The sequence below is a fragment of the Mastigoproctus giganteus genome, chromosome 2, assembly GCF_048544385.1.
Source record: "Mastigoproctus giganteus isolate SK-2022 chromosome 2, ASM4854438v1, whole genome shotgun sequence".
Taxonomy (NCBI): Eukaryota; Metazoa; Arthropoda; class Arachnida; order Uropygi; family Thelyphonidae; genus Mastigoproctus; species Mastigoproctus giganteus.
The window spans coordinates 111,449,013-111,476,009 of record NC_143576.1 but is presented as its reverse complement, the minus strand read 5'-3'; the positions used below and the strand labels follow the sequence as shown (position 1 = coordinate 111,476,009).

General features: G+C 36.7%; 1 protein-coding gene across 1 annotated transcript in view; it reads right to left on the bottom strand.

Moving 5' to 3' along the window:
• The window catches only part of LOC150089496 (dynein beta chain, ciliary-like), a 1,205,440-nt gene that overhangs the window by 413,270 nt on the left and 765,173 nt on the right, over positions 1–26,997 (bottom strand). Inside the window, 3 exon segments of the mRNA XM_090390004.1 lie at positions 413–592; positions 2,312–2,455; positions 12,886–13,146. Coding sequence (XP_090246130.1) covers positions 413–592; positions 2,312–2,455; positions 12,886–13,146 — 585 coding nt within the window.

Here is a 26,997-nt window from a genome sequence, read left to right as displayed (position 1 = left end):
ACAACCATCTTTTGGTTCACAATTTAATTATAATTATAACCATCCATTCATGATATGGACAGATGAATTAAATGCCAGAATACAGCAGTACATGCATTTGCATTTACCATTGCCTGTGGTTCGAGTCTATATAACTGCTAAATATGGCAATTTTCTTATTCTTTCTATCATGTAAATTCCTTTGGTAATAGTGTAGTTGCCCTGCAGTATAAACAAAGAATTTATTTATTTTATTTTATTTTACACTATATATATATATAACCTCTATCTACTGTCTATCTACCAAGCCATTTAATTGTCTGTAAAAGGCCCCTAGCTAACTGATTGTGAAGGATAAACTATTTATATTTTAAACCAATAAAGCCTGATATTGTCATAGGAAATGTAAAACATGTTTTTATCTGATACTCACCTCATGAAAGCTAACAATATTTGTAATCCAGATACACAAATATGCTGCAGCTTGTGACTTAACACTGATTATCTTAGGATCAAAATCTGGACTATTCATGAATGGCTGCAGAGCAAGGATAGCTGTTTCAGAAACGTTTTCTTTATTGAAGGTAGCTAGTGATTCCAAAAATCCATCAAACTAAAAGAAAGAAGCAAGGCTGTTTCACTGCTGAATTATTAAATATTTACTATAATGAAGAAAAATAAAATTTTCAAATATAATATATTACTTATTTACTTTTTTAATGTTATTAAAAGATTTTTCAAAAATTTGACTCTTTTTCCCTCAAAGTTAAAATCATTAAAAAAATCAGATATATTTTTCCATTTATATTATTTTAAAATTAATTCTGGGAAAGAGGGGAGGAGTAAAAAGCATTTTGCATGTACAAGCTATATAAGTTACACTACCCAAAAAGTTTAAACCACAATTTACAGTGAAAATATAGGAAATACTGGTCAGAACAATGCTAGCCTATAGTAAAATAAAGTCTCTCCATACAGAAAAAGAAAATAACAGGAAAAGAAGGAAAATGCCAAAAACCAGTGAAATATTCTGTTTCTTTGCAGGTTTTAACATTTCCAGAAAAGAAAAACTAGAGTGGAAGGAATTTTTTTTTTAACTTAGAATAACTTAGAACTACATAACTTAGAAGCACCTACAACCTTTGGAAGCATAAAAATGCACAAAGAAGGCTTCCACAGCAAAATTGCACTGGTCAACAAATTTAAAATCCCATATTAAAATATATTATCCTCATGTATTTTGTAATGCTGAACATGAATATGACCTTAAAATTTTGCTACTGCATCAAAATTTTCAGGAAATGAACATTTCTGTTTTACTAATTTATTAAAAAATTACTTAACAAGCTTTAACAAAATATGAATTTTTTATGAGCTTAAAATGTTTTGTTGTTATTGTTATTTTGGTTTTTAGGAGCATTAGCAACTAAGACCATATTGCTCTGGGGATATGCGGTGGTCATTCCCTGACCTTTCCGCATCCTCTGTATTTGGTGGTCACGGGCTCGAACCCCGTTCTAATCAATAAGTGTGTGCTACGCACTTGCTGCTCCTGCCCACCTGGCTATGGAGGTGCCTTAAAATGTTTTGAGCACTGATTCCTGACTCCACTGGCCTTCATACTGTTTTTATGCAAGAAATATCCTGGTGAAATCTTTCCTCATGTTCATTTGCTGATGCAGTCAAGTTCAAGGGAAAAATGAAACTGTAATGAATTTCTAAGCTCATAGTACAAACCAATTCTTTGTACACTTTTAGAAGTTGATCAGCAGACTCTTCATAATTTGCTGATCTGACCTTTGATTTCATAACAAATTTTAGCAGAGTGCCATGAAGGCACTCCATGCTCCTTTTCTGTATTCATTAAAGTTGTCATCAAAAGAAATGTCTTTCATTAATTAATTGGTCTGCAATTCAGGGTTGATTTGCAGACCAATGAATATTCCCTCTTTTATATGCACATAAGTAAGTCTGTGCCATTTTTGTTTCACATAATGGAAACTATGTCCTTTGTCCAGCAATTTTAGGAAGTTTTTCATTAAGACTAATTTGATGTGAAGCTGAGGTGATAAAATCTATTCCCTATCAACTAGTGGTGGATGGTAACATTCTTCTTTCCAGGAATATTCTGTTTGAGATGACTAATTCTTAATGGGAAATCATTGCTCCCATTATATTCGCAAAAGAAACATCAATAAATTTACAATTCCAGATGAAGACATCCTTCTATTATTACTAAAGTTTACATTAGGTTATATTAAATACAAGCATAATCATTTTTACCAGCCTTTGCTATAAATAAATAGTTAAATTTAAAAAAAAAAAACCTTACCTTCCCAATCATGGCTTTTGCTGATCTCCAATTAAAATCTTTTGGTATTTTTCCTTCTGGTGCTAACAATACTAACAAAGCTGAGGTAACATTTCGTATTAAGGGTGGAGGGGAACCAAAAGCTTTCAATTCTGCCAGATTAACCTAGAGATAAAATTGAGACAACAATGAAGTAAACAAAAACAATTTCATAAAAAACTTTTATCTAAAAATTTATAAAAAAATTTTTATCAAATCATTCCATTAAAAATGTACATCAAACTGATGCTGAAATTGTAGATTATAGCTGATCAGTGGGTAAAACTGTAGCATAGTATAGTAACTTCTACTTTTTCATTGTTAATAACGTGATAATTTTATGTGAAATATTACTGAAACACTGGAAACTTTTCATGATGTAACAAAACAAAGCGAGAGATCTTCACTACTAGTTAAAAAATGAGCTACCTATATACAGGGGCTTAGAGGGGGAACTGGCATTTAGTGTGTAATATCAGACACTCAGTCTAAAACACTAATGTATCCAAAATTTTTCTATTTCAGAAGATTTAGGAGAAGTCCAGTTGGCCTGCCTCCCTAAAATCCACTCATGCACACCTTCTTGATGGCAATGAACATGTAGAGTGGTTCTCTTCAAGACGCCTGGTCAGCATGAAGAGGAAAAGACCAAACCCTCCAGCATATGACAGCGTGACAAAACAAATGGCCCTCAGTCCCCAGCAGCTTTCACTCCCACCTCTTACGGCAGTGAGAGGATCAGAGTGGAAGCAGAGGGTGCTAAGAATCTCTGGGTATGACCAGGCTGCCATGCATGGAAACTGAACTTGGCCTGTTACAACATAGGATCACTCATCGGTGAAGACAGCATATTAGAGCTGGAAAAGGAATTAGAAAATGTGAATTGGAATATCATCGGTTTGGCTGAAAAGAAGAAGTGAATCACTTATAAATTTATCAAGTGGAAATCTGCTGTACACCAATGGAAACAGTGAAAGGAGCAAAGGTGCAGTTGGCTTTCTGGTCTATAAAGATATAAAAAACAATATTTTGGAATTCAAAAGTACATCACCAAGAGTGTCAAGACTACTACTCGGGACTTCTAAAAGGTGCAAGCAAAAGGTTATAATGATCTAGGCACCAACATTGAGCCATAATGATGAAGAAGTTGAAGAAATGTACACCGAAATTGAGAGTCTTCTAGATGAGCAGAAAACCAACTACACTATCATTATGATAGTGAAGTTGGACCTCAATGCTAAGGTTCGAAAGAGACGAAACAGCACAGAAAGGGGAACTATAAGAAATTTTGGAATTGGTGAAAGAAATGAAAGACGTGAAAGACTTGTGGAATTTGCAGAATCTCAAGGATTGTCAGTAATGAACACTTTTTTCAAGAAAAGGGTGAACAGAAAGTGGGCATGAAAGAGCCCAAATGGATTAACAACTAATGAAATCAACTTCATCCTCACTAACAGAAGATATATCGTTACCATCCTGAACAAGGTAAATGTTGGAGGTGATCATAGAATGGTAAGATGCACACTTAATATAGATGTAAGAAAAGAAAAAAAAAAAAAAAAACTGACTAGAGTAAATAATGCAAAGGTCTTTGAGATAACACAAGAGGAGAAAAAGCAGTATGTACTGAAACTTAAGAAGAAGTTTGAGCTTCTGCAGACTGGTCACGACTAAGATATCGATGAGGAATATTACAACTTTCTGAAAGTGATAAAGCCAAAGAAACCTATAGGTAAAAAGAAATCCAAAGAAGAAAAAATTAGTCAAGAAACACTTGGCATGATGAACCGAAGATGACAAATGAAGATGACAAGATAAACACTGATAAGGATAAAATTGAATATACTGAGTTATGCAAAGCCATTAGAAAGAGACTCAGAGAGGACATAAGAGGATTTAACACAAGAAAAGTAAAATAAGCATTAAGGAAAACAAAGGACTCAAATCAGCAGCCATGAGCAGTAATACAGAAGGACAAATGATACTGAAACTGAAGAATAGCGATGGTGTACTTATAAATTGCAGAGAAGGCATAATTCAAATAACAGAAGACTACTACAGAGAATTATACAAGGAGCAAATTAGTAACACATACGACATACCTAATATCCTTCCTGATGAGATAGAACATGTGTTGAAGAAAATTAAGAATCAGGAAGCCGCGGGAGAAGAAGAAGTTACTGTAGATGTTAAAATTGGGAGGAAGAGACATGACACAAAAACTGGCAAGACTTCACAAAAAGCATTAGAAAAGGTGTGGTGCCTAAGGAGTGGAATAATGCTATCATAGTTTTGCTGCATAAGAAAGGCGATAAATCAGAAATTGGAAATTATAGACCAATTAGCTTGTTATCCCACATCTACAAGTTGTTCATAACGGTCATTACTAACAGATTAGAAAGAATACTTGATGAGAATCACCCAAAAGAGCAATCTGGCTTTAGGACAGGATTCTCAACAGTGGATCACCTTCAGCTGATGGAAAAGGCAAATGAATATAAAACACCATTATGCCTGGCATTTGTGGATTATGAAAAGGCATTTGACTCCATACAGTATAAGGCAATGTTTTGGGCACTGGAAAGACAAGGCTTAGATACCCCATATATTATGATTTTGAAGAAAATATATGAGAAAAATATCTCCTTTATTATTTTGGATATAATCATTATATCCGAAAGGGATATAATGATTGAAGGAGCAGTAATTGAAAAGGTGGAGTCATATACTTATCTGGGACAAGTCATTAACTGTAATAATGATACCTTGCTGGAAGTCAAGAGAATAAGAAATTTTGGATGCATAGCATTCAGGAAATATAGTCACATACTGAGGAGCAATATCCCAATTTGTGTGAAATGTAAAATAATGAAGCAATGTATACTCCTCACCATGAATTATGGAAGTGAAACTTAAGCACTCACCAGAAGAATGGAAGAGAAGCTGAGAACTACACAGCAAAGAATGGAATGAATTATATTGGGAATCAGAGTGCTAGATAAGAAGAGAAACACATGGATTAGGCAGCAAACTCAAGTAAAGGATATTCTTATCAAAACTAAAGAACTAAAATGGTCTTAGGCAGGACACATAACTCGAAGACAAGATGACAGATGGACTAAGAAAATAACTGAATGGTACCCAAGAGGAGCTAGAAGAAAACCTGGAAGACAACGACGGAGATGGGCAGATGAAATTCATGAGTTTGTGGGTAGCAAATGGATGGCCATTGCACAAAACAGAAGGAACGGGAAAGTTGCTGGAGAGGCCTTCATCCTGCAGTGGATTGAAAATGGCTGATGATGATGATGAAATCACAATACAGGGGACCACGTATTGTGATCACTCTGGGACACAGCTTAACAGAAAAAATAACTGATGGAATAAGAATGCAGCTGTTCAGAGTTGTTTATTTGATGCAGAATTGAAATGTGTAAATAAAAAAAAGGCGGAAGTGGACAGAAAGAAAAGAATGAAATCAAGCAATATAAAATACTTTAATTTTATTGTCCACTATTTCCTCAAGAGAATCTTCAATAAAAATTAAACTGTCATAATGTTTTTTAAAATCCACAAACCTTAATGGTTTGTTAGAAGCAAATAAAATATTAAAATCAAAAATTTTAAAAGAATTAACACTACTGTGAAACAGTCAGACTGGTAGGAGTACAGATACAACACTTTCTTTCACAGAGAAATGATATTGACAATCACACAAACTGTATGAAGCAACAGCAATAACTAGATATGCACCATGTCAGAGTTAATGAATAAATCTGGATGCTACACAATCACTTCCAACAGCACATGTGTACAGTGCAATACATTTGCTGCAAAAAAAGTAATAACATAAACTGACATTCTGATTACAATAAATGTTATTTATTCTATGTATTAGTATTCAACAGATTGGATTTTCATAAAAGTGATAACATTAAACAAATGATAATATCCATGATCACAATAAGTGGCATGCACTTTATATGCAAATGGATGGATCTGTCTCATTCATTCATATAATTATAATAAATCAATTTTATTTGGCAAGTAATCAATCCTGATACTTACTCATGTTCTTAATATTATACAGGGCTATATAATTAAATTGTCAGTAGTCACAGCCTTGATTATAACAACAGTTGCACATCATTTGACAGGTGGCCAACTTTGTTTTTTATTTCAGAAAAAAGGTTTTAGTTTTTTTTTTTTGAATTTTGCTGGAAGTACACCAATGCTTGATCTTTTACTAATGAATTCCAATACATATTCAATATAATTTTTTAATGAAATATTTAAAAATGTTTTTATACATTATTTTCAATTATATAATATCGGTGTAGATACACCTAGTTAACCCAAGTATGTAGTGTAAAAGGCATCATTTTAATAGTATCTCATATTGTGGGTGCCTTCACAATGAAATAGCTGGTATTGCACTACTTCAAATAAATAAAGCTTCTCTAGTAGAGAAGACTACTGTTATTATTTTCAGAGGATATCACCACTCAGACGATCGTTTCAAAGCTAGTGGGCTTCGTCATCAGTGGGTGGGCAGGTACCCTGGTAATGCAACAGTTGCAAAGTTATATCCACAATATGAGAGATGCCAAAGGGTGTTGGTAATAATGTATTTGAAAACGAAATGCACAAGCATAATCCTTATGGGTTTTGGTAATTAACTATATAATATCAGTGTAGATACACCATAGTTAACCCAAAATTTTGAATTATGTATGTAGTGTAAAAGGCATCATTTTAATAGTATCTCATATTGTGGTGAGATAGCTGGTGCAATACCAGCTATCTCGTTGTGAAGGCAAGTGTACCGTTTTTCTCATTATGGTCTGTGCTTGCTAACAGGAGAAGCTGTCTCCAGGGAAAGGATACACTTAAATAGAAGGGGTGCAAAAATATCGGATTGGAAAACTACTAGCCGGTGGGGGGGGGGGTATACAGCCTAATAGATTAAAAGCAGCTGCAAGCAGAGGTGACAGTGATTCTTTACTGCCTCTACTGGGTTATACTGTAGCCTGAAAAGTGAGTTATTGAAGATTACAAGGCTTGCTGAGGGTCACTGTGCAACAAGCAAATACACGAATTTGAGTTACTAAAAGAAAAATCATCATGGGACAAGCAAATAGGTGATGTCAGCAGCCCAATAGTGATTGCTCTATTTTGCGTGCAATATTGTGAGCATTAAAAAACTGGCACAAGGATTTATAAAAATTAAAATAAGAATTCCACTTATATGATCAGTTGCACAGAATGTAAAGTCCACTGACAACAGGCTTATCATCAACCAAAAACTTGTAATCCAAATCATGTTATCCAGAAAAAAAATTATCCAAGTAACACATTTCAAAACAATAGCATGCAAGATATGAAATTAAAACCAAAAATAAATTCACAGTAGATATCTACATCAGTCTAAAGTAATTTTTCTAACCGATGATGTTTATTTTTATTACAAACTCATGGCATACTCAACAAATTCTTAAGCTTATTGTTACAGGAACTGAAACATAGGCATATAGAGAACACCCAATACTCAGATCTGATTTTTTTTAAGGCCATGCTCCTCAAATTTCAACAAAATCAGATGCAGATGAAAAGTAAAAAATATATTAAAGAATATTAAAATTCATGCTTATATTATTCTGATAGCTATTTCAATATTTCAAGTTTTTCTTTTTTATCTTTTTTTTTTTTTTCTGGCATATGCCATATGCTGTTGCGACCTTTGCTGGGTTAAGTATGTGCTTATTTGGATATCATCATTATTATAAAACCCTGTGATTTAGATATATAAATGTCATTAATCCCTTTAAAATATGTAATTCATGTGAAAGTTAGTGTCATTCTTCCTAGTTACATGTATTCATAATTTTCTACATTTTGCGCATAACATTTCTATAAACATTTCACTTGTCTAAAAGGAAAATTTAGATATTATATAGGATTTCATCATTTTTTTATTAAAATGCCATGTCTTACAGCTTTATGAGTATTTAATTTCATCTTTAACTCTTTTAGAAATGAATATGTTGATCTACATTTTTCATGTGTGGCTCTGAGGAGTACATATTAGATTTCTGAAGGTTGTCTCATGTTTCAAAATTGGAACAGGACTTCAATACCTCTTAGCCATTGTCTGATTTTGGCTTAAAAAAACCCAAAATTGAAGAAATTCTTTGGGATTCTCATTCAAAAGCTGATGAAATCAAATTAAGTAGTACATAAATAGATGTAGAGGATATTACTGCTTCAAATAAATAAAGGTTTGCTAAAAACGTTTGTTAAATTTTTTTATGATTTTATAATTTTTTTTTAGATTTTTTTAAAAATTCTAGTTTCATTTCTGAAACTCAAATTTTATTTTAAGTTTAATTATTTTACTTTAATAATAAGCAATCCTATCAAAATAAAAAGAAACTGACATATAAAAGCATTTATGCACAAGTTTTCGTTTTCTAAAATTTCATAAAGAAATTTTGGAAGATGAAAAACTTACTCCAGAAGACCCACACAAGTTCAGAAAACTCCTTCATGAAAGGGTTAAAATCAATAATTCACAAAAGAAGTGACTTTTCACTTATTTCACTGTCATAAAATTATTATTTTAACTTTATGCAATGTATAGTAGTAAAAGTGTGCCACAGCAAAAAACTGATGTGATAGAAAATTTATATTTTCATTATTGAAATCAAGGTATTAATATTAGGTAAAATCACTCCTTTCATACTTAGCAAACATTCTTTTTTAATTTTATGCATACTCTAATCAGAATTTTATTTTTTGTCTATACAGGGTGTTTCAGTTAAACGTTTCAGAACTTCTAAGAGGGGTAGGGTACATCCTGACAACTCGAAATCATATAGCAATGTGGGGTCGGAAATGCTTTCCTGAAGCGGTGTTGTACACAGAAGCACCATAAAGAAAAGAGACCGTAAGTGAGAAATCGTTTTAATAATACATGAAAAGAAGCAAAAGGTACATGGATTAAAGTAAGTGTTCGAAGTTTCTTCCACGGGCTACAATGCACGCCTCACATCTCCGACGCATGGACATCCGAACATTCTGGAATACTCCAGGCGAATTTTGAATTTCTTCGGCAACTACTGCGATTCTTGCAACCAGCTCCTCAGCATTGTCAACGGGGGTGTCATAAACTAGCGATTTCATATGACCCCAGAAATAAAAATCAAGACATGATAGGTCGGGTGACAGAGCAGGCCAACGCACGGGACCACCACGTCCGATCCACTGTTGACCAAATGTGACATCCAGGTAGTTACGAACATCTCCGCTATAATGGACAGGGGCTCCATCGTGTTGGAACCACATTGTCTGTTGCATAGATGCAGAAATCTGTTCATCTCTCAAAAGTTGTGGCAATACTTGCTGCAGAAAGATCAAGTAGATAGGTCCGGTTAGACGACACGGGAACAGGTAAGGTCCGATGAGGTGATCTCCCATAATACCGGCCCATACATTGATCGAAAATCGAATCTGTGCTGCACGACGTCGTATTGCATGCGGGTTCTCGACCGCCCAGATATGGTCGTTATGCGTGTTGAAAATTCCTTCCCTTGTGAAGGATGCCTCATCGGAAAACAACACTTCAGCAGGAAAAAGGGGATTTGTAGCACATTTTCGAAGGTACCACTGTGCGAAAGCAATACGAGGTGCATAATCCTCCGGTTGCTGTGTCTAGACACGCTGCACGTGAAACGGATGCATGTCTTGTTCTCGGAGAATCCTCCAGACGCTGCAATGGGAAACCCCGACTGCGTTTGCTAGACTTCGTGTACTCGTTCTTGGATTCCCCTGTACATGCTGCAGCACATTCTGTTCGACGGCTGGAGTCCGTGCTGTTCTTACCCTGTCCCTGTCAGCTCTTTCAAATGAACCTCTCTCAGCTAACCTCTGGTGCAGTCTTGCAAAGAAATTATGACTGGGAATACGCCTCGTCGGATATCGTTCCGCGTACAAACGCTGTGCGGCTGGCCCACTACAATTTGCAGCCCCGTATGCCAAATGCATATCGGCTAACTCTGCGTTCGTGTAATCATCCATCCTACTAACTCGGCGTTCTTGTTCAAGAAATTCGAAATTCGCCTGGAGTATTCCAGAATGTTCGGATGTCCATGCGTCGGAGATGTGAGGCGTGCATTGTAGCCCGTGGAAGAAACTTCGAACACTTACTTTAATCCATGTACCTTTTGCTTCTTTTCATGTATTATTAAAACGATTTCTCACTTACGGTCTCTTTTCTTTATGGTGCTTCTGTGTACAACACCGCTTCAGGAAAGCATTTCCGACCCCACATTGCTATATGATTTCGAGTTGTCAGGATGTACCCTACCCCTCTTAGAAGTTCTGAAACGTTTAACTGAAACACCCTGTATATAGCTATTCCAAATAATTATTGATTTTATTACTTTATTCCTAAAATTTATTAAAATTTATTTAAAATTAAAATTTAAAATTAATTTATTAAAATTTATTCCTAACAGTAAGTAGCTAAAACATTATAACTCTTCAGCATTAAGAAGAGTAAATAAATAGGTATGCATCCATTCAGACATTTTCTTTTTCTCTTACTTTCCATGTGCTATTCAAAATGCTTTAAGGCAGAGTTGAAGCTTTATAAACTTTCTTAACTGAAAAATTTAACAATGATCTGTAATTTCTCATCTTGCAATATTTTTGTCATTGGGTTGATGGGCTGTGCTCAGTCTGCATGTTATTTTTGTTTGCTGGCGTTTTACCATTTCTACTTAATAGTGTATTTTCTTTATTTAAACTCGAATGGGCTAATAAAGTAACAACTTAGACCTTGGATATTTCTGTATATTAACAGTGTGGCTGTTGTACACCATTGTTGTGCTGACAAAACATTTTATTTTGTTAGCTATTGTGTGTGAGAGTGGGTCAAAGATATATATTTTAATATTTAGTTGGTTATTCCCTAAAAAAAAAAAAAAAGGTAAACTGCAGCCATTATCAACCCACTGCAAGATGGAAGCCCCCTCAACAATTCATGCTGAGGGAAATGGACCATAATCTGCCATGCTGGTCCAGTGTGGGTTGGCAGATTGACCATATTTAGCAGTCAGGGGCTTGAACCCCTGACTGCTAAATGCCAAAGAGCGTGTGCTACTGCACTCCCGCTCCTGACCTATGGAGGCAACCTATTTTAATATTTAGTTGGTTATTCCATAACTATATGTTACTATATATATATGTTACTATATATATCATCATTTCATTTATATAGGTTCCTTCCGACATCAGAAGCAAACCCTCCCACAAGCACAAATATAAACCCTCTCATGGCTTTCAAAACACTTGCATTGACACATGATAAATTGCCTACAGCAATTTCACCATCACACCATAATCTACAAAAGGCGTCTGCGCAGTATAATCTTATCAACATATAAAACAACCTGAAGGCAGGAATTGACCCCCTTTTCTGTCTGACCATCACAGAACAAGAAGGAAGTAAGAACCTTTCTCATTTATTCTGATACATACCCATTGGGCTTTGTGTCACCTATCCTAGTTTGCAGTTTCTGACACTATGTTGGTAAATTTTAAAATTTAAATTTAAAAATTTTAAATTTTAAAAATTTAAAAAATTACGAAAATTAAACTAAACATATCCTTTCTCATTGAATTTTAAGTTTAATACTATCACTTAAAAATTAAGTTTAATACTATCACTTAAAAATTAAGTTTAATACTATCACTTAAAAATTAATAACTGGCAAAACTGGTATATCAACAACAGAAACGGGTAGGTATGAGACATTCCTTTAGTCTGGCTATCATTCTGCTCAAAGCCCCCAATGAAGTAGCAGACAGATGGCCAAATGAGGGAATGTTATTTGCAATTTACATTGTTTATTATAATTTTTATTGTTATTTTCATTATTTAGCATCATATTATTTTTAATACCATTTCATTAATATAACGTTTATAGGCCTCCCAGGCTAAAGCTAGTTTACATTTGCTAACTTGGTAGCCTGGTCCATAATCACCTAATTCCCTACAGATAAATACCATTTAATTAAATAAAATCGAGCAATATAATTTCATGCACGTATAATGTCTAATTGCCCTATGTACAATAGCATTAACGTTGCACAACTGACAAATACCTAATACTGTAAACTTAACCAGATATCATTATCATAATCTTCAATAAGAACACAATATATATATATATATATATATATATATATATATATCACTTGGATAAATAAACCACTATTATTCAAAATTAGTCATCATGTTATGGAAAAAGTATTGCATTTAGGGTGAAGCCCATACGATTGAAAAATACAATAAAATGCAGATTCATTGTTGAAATTAATAATTATGAACACCTCTGATTTAGTATAAACAGACAGAGTATAAACAAAACATTTACTTATTCATTTATTTATGGCATCATATTCTGGGAAATCAATATCATAATGCAACTACTTGAGCTTTCTTTTTCCTATTGATAAAAATTAGTGTTATTTAACTTGTGATTTAGTTTTACCTTGTTTAAATTTCCTAAAGCTTCCTCTGCAGCATGTAATGAAGGTTGAGCTCGCACCATTGCTTCTTCATAACATTTCTTTTCCTCGTTATACTGTTCTTGTATTATGGCTACCTTACTTTGTTCCTCCTCAAGTATTTCTTTTTCTGCTTTGACCTTTTCTGTTTCTTGACCAACCATTTCTACAAGTTGATCGACATCTTCAGTCTTTTGATTAAGTTCATCCTCTTGAATAGTTAGTTTTTCTTTTAAATCATCAACCTGTAATATAAACAAATGGTTAATGCTATGCATGAAATTAACGTATAATTCACCAAAGGTGGGGTAAGTTTTGCAGTTATTGTCCAAAAAGTGAAAATCTAGTATGAATCAAAACTGAAAATAAATAATGTAGAGGGAAAACATTTCTCTCTGTTCTGGCTAAAAATGAACATTACTAGAAGAAATGTGGATTTATAATATGCACAGAAACACAGAAAAGCATTATGTACAAGAACCTTGCTTCCTCTGCAGCATCTACTTCCAAGCACAAAATACTGAAATACAACACTATACAGAGATGATAATACAAAAAAAAAAAATATATATATATATAAACTGATTAAACTTATTGCTAGTATTTTAATGCATGGAATTTGTTTTAAAAACAAAGAATTATCCTACCAATATGATTCAGTGGTCAATAATCCACTTGATAGAAACATAAGTATGTTTATGGAACTTTGGTTTAGCAGCTTACTGAACAAAAAATATTATAATTTTTCTAGGTACAATCTGGGTGGCGCCTCTGCAGCCAGGTGGGAAGAAGCAGCAGGGCGTAGCACACGCTTCTTGATTAGAACGGGGTTCGAGCCCATCACCACCAAATACGGAGGATGCGGAAAGGTCAGGGAATGACCACTGCATATTCCCGGAGCAATATGGCCTTAGTTGCTAATGCTCCAAAAAAACAACAACAAATATCCAAATACAATCTGGGTGGCATTTTTTGGATTCTGATTGCTGAGATATCTAGGAAAATTGCTAGTTATTTTTCCTAGTCATGGATAGTTTTATATGCATTAGCATTAGTAGAGGCATATGATGCAAGAAAACAAGCTCATGCAGCATCAGCCAACAAAAAAAAAACTTCCATTTCACCCCTTCATTCATTCGAAATACCTGTCCAGCTGAGCCTTAAATTTATTTAGCCTATCAACTTCCACAACAACAATGGAAGTCTGTTCCACCAACCAACTACCCGCTGGCTAAAGGCAAATTTCCGCACATCTATCCTACATCTGTCTTTCGTCAATCTGAATTTATGCCCTCTCAGGTGATTATTCTGAGCAAGAGAAAGATTCCCATCGGCATTGAGCATGCTCAAACCATTCAAGTCTTTATACACCTCTATCAGATCACCTCGCCAGTGCCTAGTCTCCAGACACTGTAGTTTGCAAAATTTAAGCCTTTCTTCGTAAGAGCAACCCTTTGTTCCATTCACTAATCTTGTTGCCCTTCTCTGTACTCGTTCCAGCAGCTCTACATCCTTCGTAAATTAAGCCTCCAGACCTGTAAACAGTACTCAAGGTGTGGCCTGACCATTGCCTTATACAAGGGAATACTCGCCTCCTTATCCCTGCTAGAAAAATTCCTGTATATCATTGACAAGACACCATGAGCTACTCTTGCAGCCCATCTGCACTGCTCAGAGAACTTCATATCTGCCTGCACAATTACCCCCAAGCCCGTTTCATTCTCTACCACTGTCGGTGTAGTACCACAGAGTTGATACGTTGATCTGGGGTTGCTGTTTCCCATATATAGTACTTTACATTTGTCAATGTTAAACTTCATTTGCCACCTCTCAGCCCATCTGTTCAACCTTTCCAGATCCTGTTGCAGCAGCATAGCGTCAGTAGTGTCCTTAACAACCATGCCAACCTTTGTATCGTCTGAAAACTTGGACATTAAGCTTGATATACCATCATCAATATCATTTATAAATACAGAAAACAATAATGGACCCAACACTGAACCCTGAGGGACTCCACTAATAACATTAGTCCATGATGAGCAGTGTCCATTGAATACCACTCTCTGTCTTCTCCCCATCAACCATCCCTTTATCTATAGCAGTAATTTGCCTCCAGTGCCACACTGCTCCAATTTGTGCAGCAATCTTCCATGTGTAACAGTATCAAAAGCCTTTCTAAGATCCAAATATATAATATCAAAGTTATTCCCAGCATACAGTACTTTTGTGACTGCATCATAGTATCCAATCAAATTGGTCAGGCAAGACTTTCCCTTAACAAAAAACCTTGCTGTGTCCGAGCTATAACTGAAGTCTTGTTTAGATGATCCTGCAGTGCTTCTTTAATCAGTGCCTCCATTAATTTTCCTGGAACAGAAGTTAAACTCACAGGTCTATAATTACTTGTGTCAGCCTTTGATCCTCCTTTGTGAATTGGGGTCACATTTGCACATCTCCAGTCTATGGGTACCTCCCCTGAATCCAAGGAAGCTCTCATAATTATGGCTAAGGGTTTGCTTACTTCCTTTGCTCCCTCCTTTAATATAATGGAAAAGATCCCATCCACCACAGGTGCCTTTCTTGTGTTTATCTTCAATAATTTCTCCTCCACTTTACTCTCAGTTATTACAAGATTATCTAGCTTACTGCCAGAGTTGAATACACCTCTGGCATTCCCCTCGCTGAATAACTCCTCATGCGTGAATGTCGATGCAAAATATTCATTTAGTTTGTTAGTTCCCTGAGCAGGATCATCAACAGTTGAACCATCGATATCAAGTGGACCAATCTGATTCATCCCCTTCCTTCTAGAGTTTACATAAGTAAAGAACTCTTTGCTGTTTTTCTTTGCGTCCTTTGCCAAAGATTTCTCGTAATCTGCCTTCGACTGCCTAACCTCCTTTGTAACTTGTTACAGACCAGCTTATATCTATCATAGGCTTCTGTGTCACATGTTAATTTATATGTATCCCATGCATTTTTCTTCTCTGCCATATGTCTCATTAGTTCATCTGACATCCATTTAGGCCTAAACCTTGAACAATATTTCTTAGTTGGTATGTAAAGCCTAGTAGCTTCCAAGATAAGTTCTTTGAATGCTTCCCATTTTGAATTTGCTGTTGGTAACATCATCAGTTGGTGCCACTGTATAGAATTTAAATATTGTGTCAGATCATCGTAGTCGGCTTCACGAAAGCAAAAACCCTTCCCTTTACCCCTGATGGTAGTTACCTCTTTGAGTAAATCCCACTTCAGCAAATCCCTCTTTGAGTAAATCCCACTTTTGGCCCACTGTGATCACTACCACCTAGTGGTTCCTTTATCTGCAGATTCTTAATGCATGAAGAATCACTACTGATAATCAGATCAATAGCATTACTCCCTCTAGTTGCCTCCCAAACATGCTGATGTAGAAAACAATCATCCAATAAATCCTCAAAAGCCTTGCTAGTGTGTGAGTGACCAACCCACAAATTCCAGTCAATATCTGGGAAATTAAAATCCCCCATTATAAGACTCTCTGATTTACTGGCCCACTCTACTTCCCTGTACAGTTTCTTGTCATACTTATCAGAATCATTAGGCCTATAGCGCACTCCTACTCTCAATTTTGATCTCCCAATGCTTATGTCACACTAAACTGACTCGACACTGCACTGTCCAGCGATGTCAACTGGCATCACTTCCTTGGATTTTATGTATTTCTTAACTAATAGCATAATTCCCTCCTCCCTTCCTATCCTGTCTATCCTTTCTGTACACATTGCACTCCACAAATTCCAGTTCTGCATTCCTTATATCTCTGTGACACCATGTCTCTGATATCCCAACAATATCAGCCTTTGATATTTTGAGCAATACCTCAAATTCATCAAATTTATTTACCAAACTCCTAGCATTGGTGTACATGCTGGTCTGGAAGGAGAGTTGCTGCAGTAGGAATAAAGGAAATGGAATAATATTATTGGCTCTTCTATTGTGGTGTTCGAAGATTTCAGTATCTAGGAGTTGACTGGACTGAACGGACTAAATTATGTTAGATCGAACAGAAAGCTGTAGTAGAGGAAGGCTTCCCACATATATGGGATCATTTTCTGCTATGATATGAGAATATTATTTGAATCTTTAGTTTTAGGACTATAATTTAGCTTTCTGTAGTCACTTAGATGCCATCCAATGTGACCTGAGAGTGAAAGGGCAGAAATGACCTCTTGACTGCAGGGCTTCTGAGGGATCTGGTTGCCATAATTGAGGGATCTGTGGAATGTCTGGATATTTCCTGCTAGTGAAACTGCAGGACAAAAATTAATAGATTACAGAAATTGTCAGCAAATTGCTTCCCCACTATGTGCTCATTGGTAATATTCCATAAAACAATTAAGTGCAGCACAGTGCAGTCCCTTGATGGAAGCTGTTTTTTATTATTTTTTTAACCTAACTTATCTTAATGGAACATCTGGTTATGTTAGAAAAATGAGTGCAAGTTAATAAAATTTGTATTTATAATTTATAGAAGACACAGCTGTTGACTTTTGACTTTCAAAAAACAGGAGATTAGGCAAATGAAAAAGGAAAAGGCATTTTTTTGGCCAAAACAGGAATTTTTGCAAAATATTGAGTTTGTCACATAAAACAGGATATGTTTAAAAAAAAAAAAAAAAAAAAAAAACATGAGTTTTTTTTTTTTTTAAGCTCATACTGCACTAGAATTTAAATTTCACTGACAACAGTCACATTTTATATTAATATACAGAAATAGGACTGTTTAAACGTATAGTATGCTTTAAAGCATTAAATCCCTAGGATTTTTCTGTCTGGGGGTTCCTGTTTGGATTATGATTACAACTGCTTTGAGAAAGAAAACGTAGAAGTCTTTGCATTGTTTCGGAAATGCTGAGCCAAAGTTTTGTTCATAAATTGTTGTAAGGCTGTTTGGACTTCACTGTCAAGAGCATTTTAAAAGCTCCACTAGACAGAGAAGCCCCAAATTCATTTTATTTTTCCACCCCGTTGAATATTTTCTGACATTAAGCAATGTTATGGGAATTTATTAAAATGCCAAGAATGATTGGAATAATTTTTTATATTTCTTAATTCATTAGGTTTCTGTCAGTTCTCTAACCAAAGATCACCATACGACAGTCCCTTCTTCCTTCATAATAGCATCTGGTTAATTCTTACGATGGAACTGATGCTGCAAAACATCTTTTGCTTCATCTATTTCTTTATCTGAAACATTCCAGAGGTACTGGAAACCTATCTACAAAAAATTGAAAATTTGAAAATTATGTATTGCCATCTGTGAAAAGTAGAAAGATAGCACATTTGTGCTACCTTTCTGCCTTGGCATTTGCACACACATCATTTTTAAATGTAAACCAATGCACAACATAATCACATGCAGCAATCAAGTACTTCCTTACTGAACAACAAAACAAAATCTTCCACTGTTTTTAGACTCTCTATGACTTGGCAGGCAGTAGAAATGCGTATGACTAAGTAAGAGTCATCCTTTTTGTTTCATCTCTAATCAACTTCAGAAATGGAAGTGGAAGATTTACATCCACACGAAGACTCACCACTGTTTTATAAAGAGGAAAAAGAACATCCTTCTCCTAGCTGGAAAAGGTCATAGTGACTACTAAGAGTACCCTGAGTTTTCTTGGCTGCCTACTTTTGCTACATGGAAAATTTCTTATCTACTGGTAACACAACCCTTAAATATTTCTTATCCTGAACCACATTTAATTCCATGCTCCCTAGTTTTCATGACACTGTCAGATTAATTTTCTGCCCAAATACTTTTTTTAAAAAGATATTTAGAAGGATTAAATGTCAGTTGTCACCTGTTGGACCACACAGTCTATTTTTAATGAAAACCCAAACACTAAAGGTAACAGAACTTATAACAGTTTTTGAATCATGCATGGGATGATGGTTCAAAAGATACTTGTTGACTTGAATTTCTGCAGATTGTAATTTTCAGGAGAGGTGTGACGTTATTTTCAATAGGTGTGAATGAAGATTTTTCTAGAAAATGGAAGTTGAAGGGATATATAACAAAGAAGAATTGTTGGTTCTGTGAGTATGAAGTTGAACAGTAAAAGGATGTATTGACTAGTTGTGGTACATGTTTGGAGGGAGAGAGAGAGAGAGAGAGAGAGAGAGAGAGAGAGAGAGAGAGAGAGAAAGAGAGAGAGAGAGAGAGAGAGAGAGAGAGAGAGAGAGAGGGGGGGTGGTGTTATTATAGAAGCTAATTGAAAAGAACAGTGCCCATGGAAATATCTATAGTAGAAAACGCACACAACAGAAACAAAAGATCTATGAGAAAGAGAGTGGAGAGACTTTGTAAGAGAGAGAGGTCATTAATCAATCTAACTGCAACTTTTGAATGGGGGTCTAGAAGCCTGAGAGAGGTTGTGGGCACAACCCCAAATATGGGAACAATATTCCAGGGTAAGGCAGATTTCATATTTGTACAGAGTGGGTAGCTGTATAGAAGAAAAGTAATGTTGAGAGCAAAAGAAAAAAAAACAGATTTTTTAGATGATGATAATGCAACATTTGTGATGTGTATGTGCCAAGAGAGATTACAAGTCAGGGTAATCCATAATAGAGATATATGATCTTGTTTAGAAATCTGCTTAATTTAAGCATAGAAGAGAGCAAAAGAATATGTTTTTATTTTTGCAAAACATAAGACAGTACTAAGTTACTGAAAGATTGAAATTAAGTTAATTTGGCCATATTGGAGAATTATCTGGAGATAGTAATACTAATTGTAATAGTAATCGTGGCATGTGATGCAAGAAAGAAAGCGCATGACCTTATGTAGCATTAGCCAAAAAAAAAAAAAAAATTCACACAATCATTCCCTCTAAATGTTTGTCCAGTTCCTCCTTCAATTTATTAAACTCATCAATTTCCACAATGACAGATTGGAGTTTGTTCCAGCAATTAACTACCCGCTGACAACTATTCTACAGCTGTCTTTCCTCAATTTAAATTTATGGCACACATAGCTTCATAATCTGAACAAGTGGAAGAATTCCATCAGAATTCAGCATGCTCAACTCATTCAAGGCCTTATACACTTCAAACAGATCACCTTACAGGTGCCTAGTCTCCAGCCACTACAATTTGCAGAACGTAAGCCTCTCTTGGTAAGAGGATCTATTCATTCCCCTCACCAATCTTGTTGCCCTTCATTGTACATGCTGAAGCAAATCTACATCCTTTCTTAAATGAGTCCTCCGGACCTGTGTGCAGTACTCAAGGCGTGGCCTGACTGTTGTTTTATACAGAGGGACAATCACCTCCTTTTCCCTGCTAGCAAAATTCCTGTATATCATTGACAAAACCCCATGACCTGCTCTAGCAGCCTGTCTGTATTGTTCAGAAAGCTTCATATCTGACTGCACAATTACTCCCAGGTCTTTTTCATTTTCTACTACCCTAAGTGTAGTAGCACACAGTAGGTACATTCCTCTGGGGTTACTTCTACACATATGCAGTATACTTTGCATTTGTCAAGGTTAAATGTCAGTTGCCATTTCTCAGCCCATCTGCCCAAATTTTCTAGATGCTGTTGCAGTAGCACACTGGCATTACTGTCATTAACAACCCTGCCAACCTTTGTATAATCTGCAAACTTTGACACAGCCTGATATACCTTCATCAATATCATTGATAAATATACAAAACAACTGTGGACCTAACACAGAACCCTGTGCCGACTGGGCTAGCCAGGTGGGTAAAGTGCCTGCCTCACACCCCAAAGGTCACGGGTTCGAATCCCGCCTTGGGCTTGGATCAGAGTAAAATGTGAAAAATTTTGGGAGGTGCAATATGGCCACAGAACTGATGCGCCAACAACAAACAAGAAAAAAAAACCGAACCCTGTGGGACTCCACTAATAACATTAGTCCACGAAGAACAGCGCCCATTGATTACCACCCTCTGTCTTCTCCCACTCAACCATCCTTTTATCCATTGTAGCAACTTACCCTTAATACCATTCTGCTCCAATTTATACAGTAGTCTTCCATGTGCAACAGTGTCAAAAGCTTTCCTGAAATCTAAGAATATGATATCAGAATTATTTTTTGCAGCCAGTTCCTTTGTAAAGACATCATAATATCCAATCAAATTTGTCAGACATGACTTTCCGTTAATAAACCCATGCTGTGTCTGAATTATTTCTGTAGTCTTGTCTAGATGATCGTGCAATGCATCTTTAACCAGTGATTCCATTATTTTACACAGAACAGAAGTTAAACTAACTGGTCTGTAATTACTCGTGTCACCCTTTGATCCCACCTTTATGAATTGGGGATACATTTGCACATCTTATATTATATATATTTGGCAGAATATATATTTGATATTATATATTTGGATCTTAGAAAGGCTTTTGATACTGTTGCACATGGAAGACTGCTGCACAAATTGGAGCAGTGTGGCATTGGAGGCAAATTGTTGCTATGGATAAAGGGATGGCTGAGTGGCAGAAGACAGAGAGTGGTAATAACAAATGGACACTGCTCAACGTGAACTAATATGATTAGTGGAGTTCCTCAGAGTTCAGTGTTGGGTCCATTATTGTTTTCTGTATTTATAAATGATATTGATGATGGTATATCAAGCTTAATGTCCAAGTTTCCAGACGATACAAAGGTTGGCAGGGTTGTTAAGGACACTACTGATGGATGTCAGATGAACTAATGAGGCATATGGCAGAGAAGAAAAATGCATGGGATACTTACAAATTAACACATGACACAGAAGCCTATGATAGATACAAGTTGATATGCAACCAAGTTACAAAGGAGGTTAGGCAGGCGAAGGCAGATTACGAGAAATCCTTGGCAAGGGATGCAAAGAAAAACAGCAAAGAGTTCTTTACTTATGTAAACTCTAGAAGGAAGGGGATGAATCAGATTGGTCCACTTGATATTGATGGGTCAACTGTTGATGATCCTGCTCAGGTAGCTAACAAACTAAATGAATATTTTGCATCGACATTCAGACATGAGGAGTTATTCAGCAAGGGGAATGCCAGAGGTGTATTCAACTCTAGCAGTAAGCTACAGAACCTTGAAATAACTGAGAGTAAAGTGGAGGAGAAACTGTTGAAGATAAACACAAGAAAGGCACCCGGGGTGGATGGGATCTATCCAGTTATATTAAAGGAGGCAGCAAAGGAAGTAAGCAAACCCTTAGCCATAATTATGAGAGCTTCCTTGGACTCAGGGGAGGTACCCATAGACTGGAAATGTGCAAATGTGACCCCAATTCACAAAGGAGGATCAAAGGCTGACACAAGTAATTATAGACCTGTGAGCTTAACTTCTGTTCCAGGAAAATTAATGGAGGCATTGGTTAAAGAAGCACTGCAGGATCATTTAGACAAGACTTCAGTTATAGCTCAGACACAGCATGGTTTTGTTAAGGGGAAGTCTTGCCTGACCAACTTGATTGGATACTATGATGCAGTCACAAAAGAACTGGATGCAGGGAATAACTTTGATTATATACTTGGATCTTAGAAAGGCTTTTGATACTGTTGCACATGGAAGACTGCTAAAAAAATTGGAGCAGTGTGACATTGGAGGCAAATTGCTGCTATGGATAAAGGGGTGGTTGAAGGGGAGAAGACAGAGAGTGGTAATCAATGGACACTGCTCATCGTGGACTAATGTTATTAGTGGAGTCCCTCAGGGCTCAGTGTTGGGTCCATTATTGTTTTCTGTATTTATAAATGATATTGATGATGGTATATCAAGCTTAATGTCCAAGTTTGCAGATGATACAAAGGTTGGCAGGGTTGTCAAGGACACTACTGACACTATGCTGCTGCAACAGGATCTGGAAAGGTTGAGCAGATGGGCTGAGAGGTGGCAAATGAAGTTTAACATTGACAAATGTAAAGTACTACACATGGGAAACAGCAACCCCAGAGCAACGTATCAACTCTGTGGTACTACACTGACAGTGGTAGAGAATGAAAGGGACTTGGGGGTGATTGTGCAGGCAGATATGAAGTTCTCTGAGCAGTGCAGACGGGCTGCAAGAGTAGCTCATGGAGTATTGTCAATGATATACAGGAATTTTTCCAGCAGGGATAAGGAGGTGATTATTCCATTGTATAAGGCAATGGTAAGGCCACACCTAGAGTACTGTATACAGGCCTGGAGGCCTCATTTCAAGAAGGATGTAGAGCTGCTGGAACGAGTACAGAGAAGGGCAACAAGATTAGTGAATGGAACAAAGGGGTGCCCTTACGAAGAAAGGCTTAAGTTTTGCAAATTACAGAGTCTGGAGAGGTGATCTGATAGAGGAGTATAAGGCCTTGAATGGTTTGAGCATGCTCAATGCCAATGGGATTCTTCCTCTTGCTCAGAATAATCGCCCGAGAGGGCATAAATTCAAATTGAGGAAAGACAGATATAGGATAGATGTGTGGAAATTTGCATTTAGCCAGCGGATAGTTGGTTGGTGGAACAGACTTCCATCACTTGTTGTTGAAGTTGATGGCCTAAACAAATTTAAGGCTCAGCTGGACAGGTATTTCGAACGAATGGAGGGGTGAAGTGGAAGTTTTTTTTTTTTTTTTTGGCTGATGCTGCATAATCTTGCTTTCTTGCATCACATGCCTCTACTAATGCTAATGCTAAAAGAGACCAGGATGCCTAACTACCATTTGGACAAGAAGCAAGTTATCTACTCTTAGCCAGTTCAAATTCTAGTTTTGAGTGATTAATAACTACTTTACAATAGTTGCAAGCTTTGAGGCTCTCCAAGATATTCTCATCTTCAAGAGCCTTAGCATTTGCCAGGGGCAAAGGTTGATGACGTTGAAGAGCGGATATCATCTTTTAAGGGCACAAAAGGTGATATAGTTGTACACGTTGGCACTAATGATATTAAGAGTAGGAGACCTGTGGAATTACTTAACAAGTATAAGTCACTGTTGAAAAAAAGCCGTGAATTAGGGTTGAATTTGAAAGTGTCTGCAATTCTGCCCAGACACGATAGGAAGGGAGTATATGATGAGAGCCTTGTCGATCAATTCGGCCCTGGAAAGATTGTGCAAGGCTCAAGGGGTAGAATTTTTTTCAGCCTGGTCTGTACTTGTTAACAGGAGAGACTGCTTCTACAGGGATGGGATACACTTAAATAGAAAGGGTGCAAGAATGTTTGCTGATGCTATCGAGGCAGTGTTAGGTGGGTCGGAAAACTGCTAGATTGGGGGGAAACAAGGACTAATAGAGTAACTGTAGACACTGGCAGAGGTGAAAGTGATTCTTGCACTGCTTCTATTGGAATGAGCAGCAGCCTGGAAAATAAGATTAAGATATTTCAGAGACTGCTGGGAATCATTGGGGTACAAGTAAACACATGGGTTGTGTTAGAGTAGTTAAGAAAGAGAACAGGTGCATGTATACTTGCGTGTACACCAATACTAGGAGTTTAGTAAATAAATTTGATGAATTTGAGGTATTGCTCAAAACATCAAAGGCAGATATTGTTGGGATTTCAAAGACGTGGTGTCACACAGATATAAGGAATTCAGAAATGGAATTTGGGGAGTACAATGTCTACACAAAGGATAGACAGGATAGGAAGGGAGGAGGGGTTATGCTATTAGTTAAGAAATACATAAAATCCAAGGAAGTGAAGCCAGTCGACATCGCTGGACAGTGCAGTGTCGAGTCAGTTTGGTGTGACATAAGCTTTGGGAGATCAAAATTGAGAGTAGGAGTGTGCTATAGCCTAATGACTCTGATGAGTATAATAAGAAACTGTACAGGGAAATAGAGTGGGCCAGTAAATCAGAGAGTCTTATAATGGGGGATTTTAATTTTCCAGATATTGACTGGAATTTGGGGGCTGGTCACTCACACACTAGCAAGGCTTTTGTGGATTTATTGGATTATTGTTTTCTACATCAGCATGTTCGGGAGGCAACTAGAGGGAGTAATACTCTTGATTTGATTATCAGTAGTGATTCTTCATGCATTAAGAATCTGCAGATAAATGAACCACTAAGTGGCAGTGATCACAGTTTGCTGAAGTGGGATTTACTCAAAGAGGTAACTACCATTAGGGGTAAAGGGAAGGGTTATTGCTTTCGTAAAGGCAACTACGATGGACTGAGACAGTATTTAAATTCTATGCAGTGGGACCAACTGATGATGTTACCAACAGCAAATTCAAAATGGGAAGCATTCAAAGAACTTAACTTGGAAGCTACTAGGCTTTACATACCAACTAAGAAATATTGTTCAAAGTTTAGGCCTAAACGGATGTCAGATGAACTAATGAGACATATGGCAGAGAAGAAAAATGAATAGGGTACATACAAATTAACACGTGACACAGAAGCCTATGATAGATACAAGTTGATCTGTAACCAAGTTACAAACGAGGTTAGGCAGGCGAATTCAGATTACGAGAAATCTTTGGAAAGGGATGCAAAGAAAAACAGCAAAGAGTTCTTTACTTATGTAAACTCTAGAAGGAAGGGGATGAATCAGATTGGTTCACTTGATATTGAAGGGTCAACTGTTGATGATCCTGCTCAGGTAGCTAACAAACTAAATGAATATTTTGCATCGACATTCACATATGAGGAGTTATTCAGCAAGGGGAATGCCAGAGGTGTATTCAACTCTAGCAGTAAGCTACAGAATCTTGAAATAACTGGGAGTAAAGTGGAGGAGAAACTGTTGAAGATAAACACAAGAAAGGCACCCGGGGTGGATGGGATCTATCCAGTTATATTAAAGGAGGCAGCAAAGGAAGTAAGCAAACCCTTAGCCATAATTATGAGAGCTTCCTTGGACTCAGGGGAGGTACCCATAGACTGGAGATGTGCAAATGTGACCCCAATTCACAAAGGAGGATCAAAGGCTGACACAAGTAATTATAGACCTGTTAGTTTAACTTCTGTTCCTGGAAAATTAATGGAGGCACTGGTTAAAGAAGCACTGCAGGATCATCTAGACAAGACTTCAGTTATAGCTCGGACACAGCATGGTTTTGTTAAGGGGAAGTCTTGCCTGACCAATTTGATTGGATACTATGATGCAGTCACAAAGGAACTGGATGCAGGGACTTTGATATTATATACTTGGATCTTAGAAAGGATTTTGATACTGTTGCACATGGAACACTGCTGCACAAATTGGAGCTGTGTGGCATTGGAGGCAAATTGCTGCTATGGATAAAGGGGTGGTTGAGGGGGAGAAGACAAAGAGTGATAATCAATGGACACTGCTTATCGTGGACTAATGCTATTAGTGGAGTCACTCAGGGTTCAGTATTGGGTCCATTATTGCTTTCTGTATTTATAAATGATATTGATGATGGTATATCAAGCTTAATGACCAAGTTTGCAGACAATACGAAGGTTGGCAGGGTTGTCAAGGACACTACTGACACTATGCTGCTGCAACAGGATCTGGAAAGGTTGAGCAGATAGGCTGAGAGGTGGCAAATGAAGCTTAACATTGACAAATGTAAAGCACTACATATGGGAAACAGCAACCCCAGAGCAACGTATCAACTCTGTGGTATTACACTGACAGTGGTAGAGAATGAAAGGGACCTGGGGGTGGTTGTGCAGGCAGATATGTTCTCTGAGCAGTGCAGACAAGCTGCAAGAGTAGCTCATGGTGTATTGTTAATGATATATAGGAATTTTTCTAGCAGGGATAAGGAGGTGATTATTCCCTTGTATAAGGCAATGGTTGAGTACTGTATACAGGCCTGGAGCCTTCATTTCAAGAAGGATTTAGAGCTGCTGGAACGAGTACAGAGAAGGGCAAGAAGATTAGTGAATGGAACAAAGGGTTGCTCTTACGAAGAAAGGCTTAAGTTTTGCAAATTACAGAGTCTGGAGACTAGGCACCGGTGAGGTGATCTGATAGAGGTGTATAAGGCCTTGAATGGTTTGAGCATGCTCAATGCCAATGGGATTCTTCCTCTTGGAATAATCGCCTAAGAGAGGGTATAAATTTAAATTGAGGAAAGACAGATGTAGGATAGACGTGCGGAAATTTGCCTTTAGCCAGTGGGTGGTTGGTTGGTTG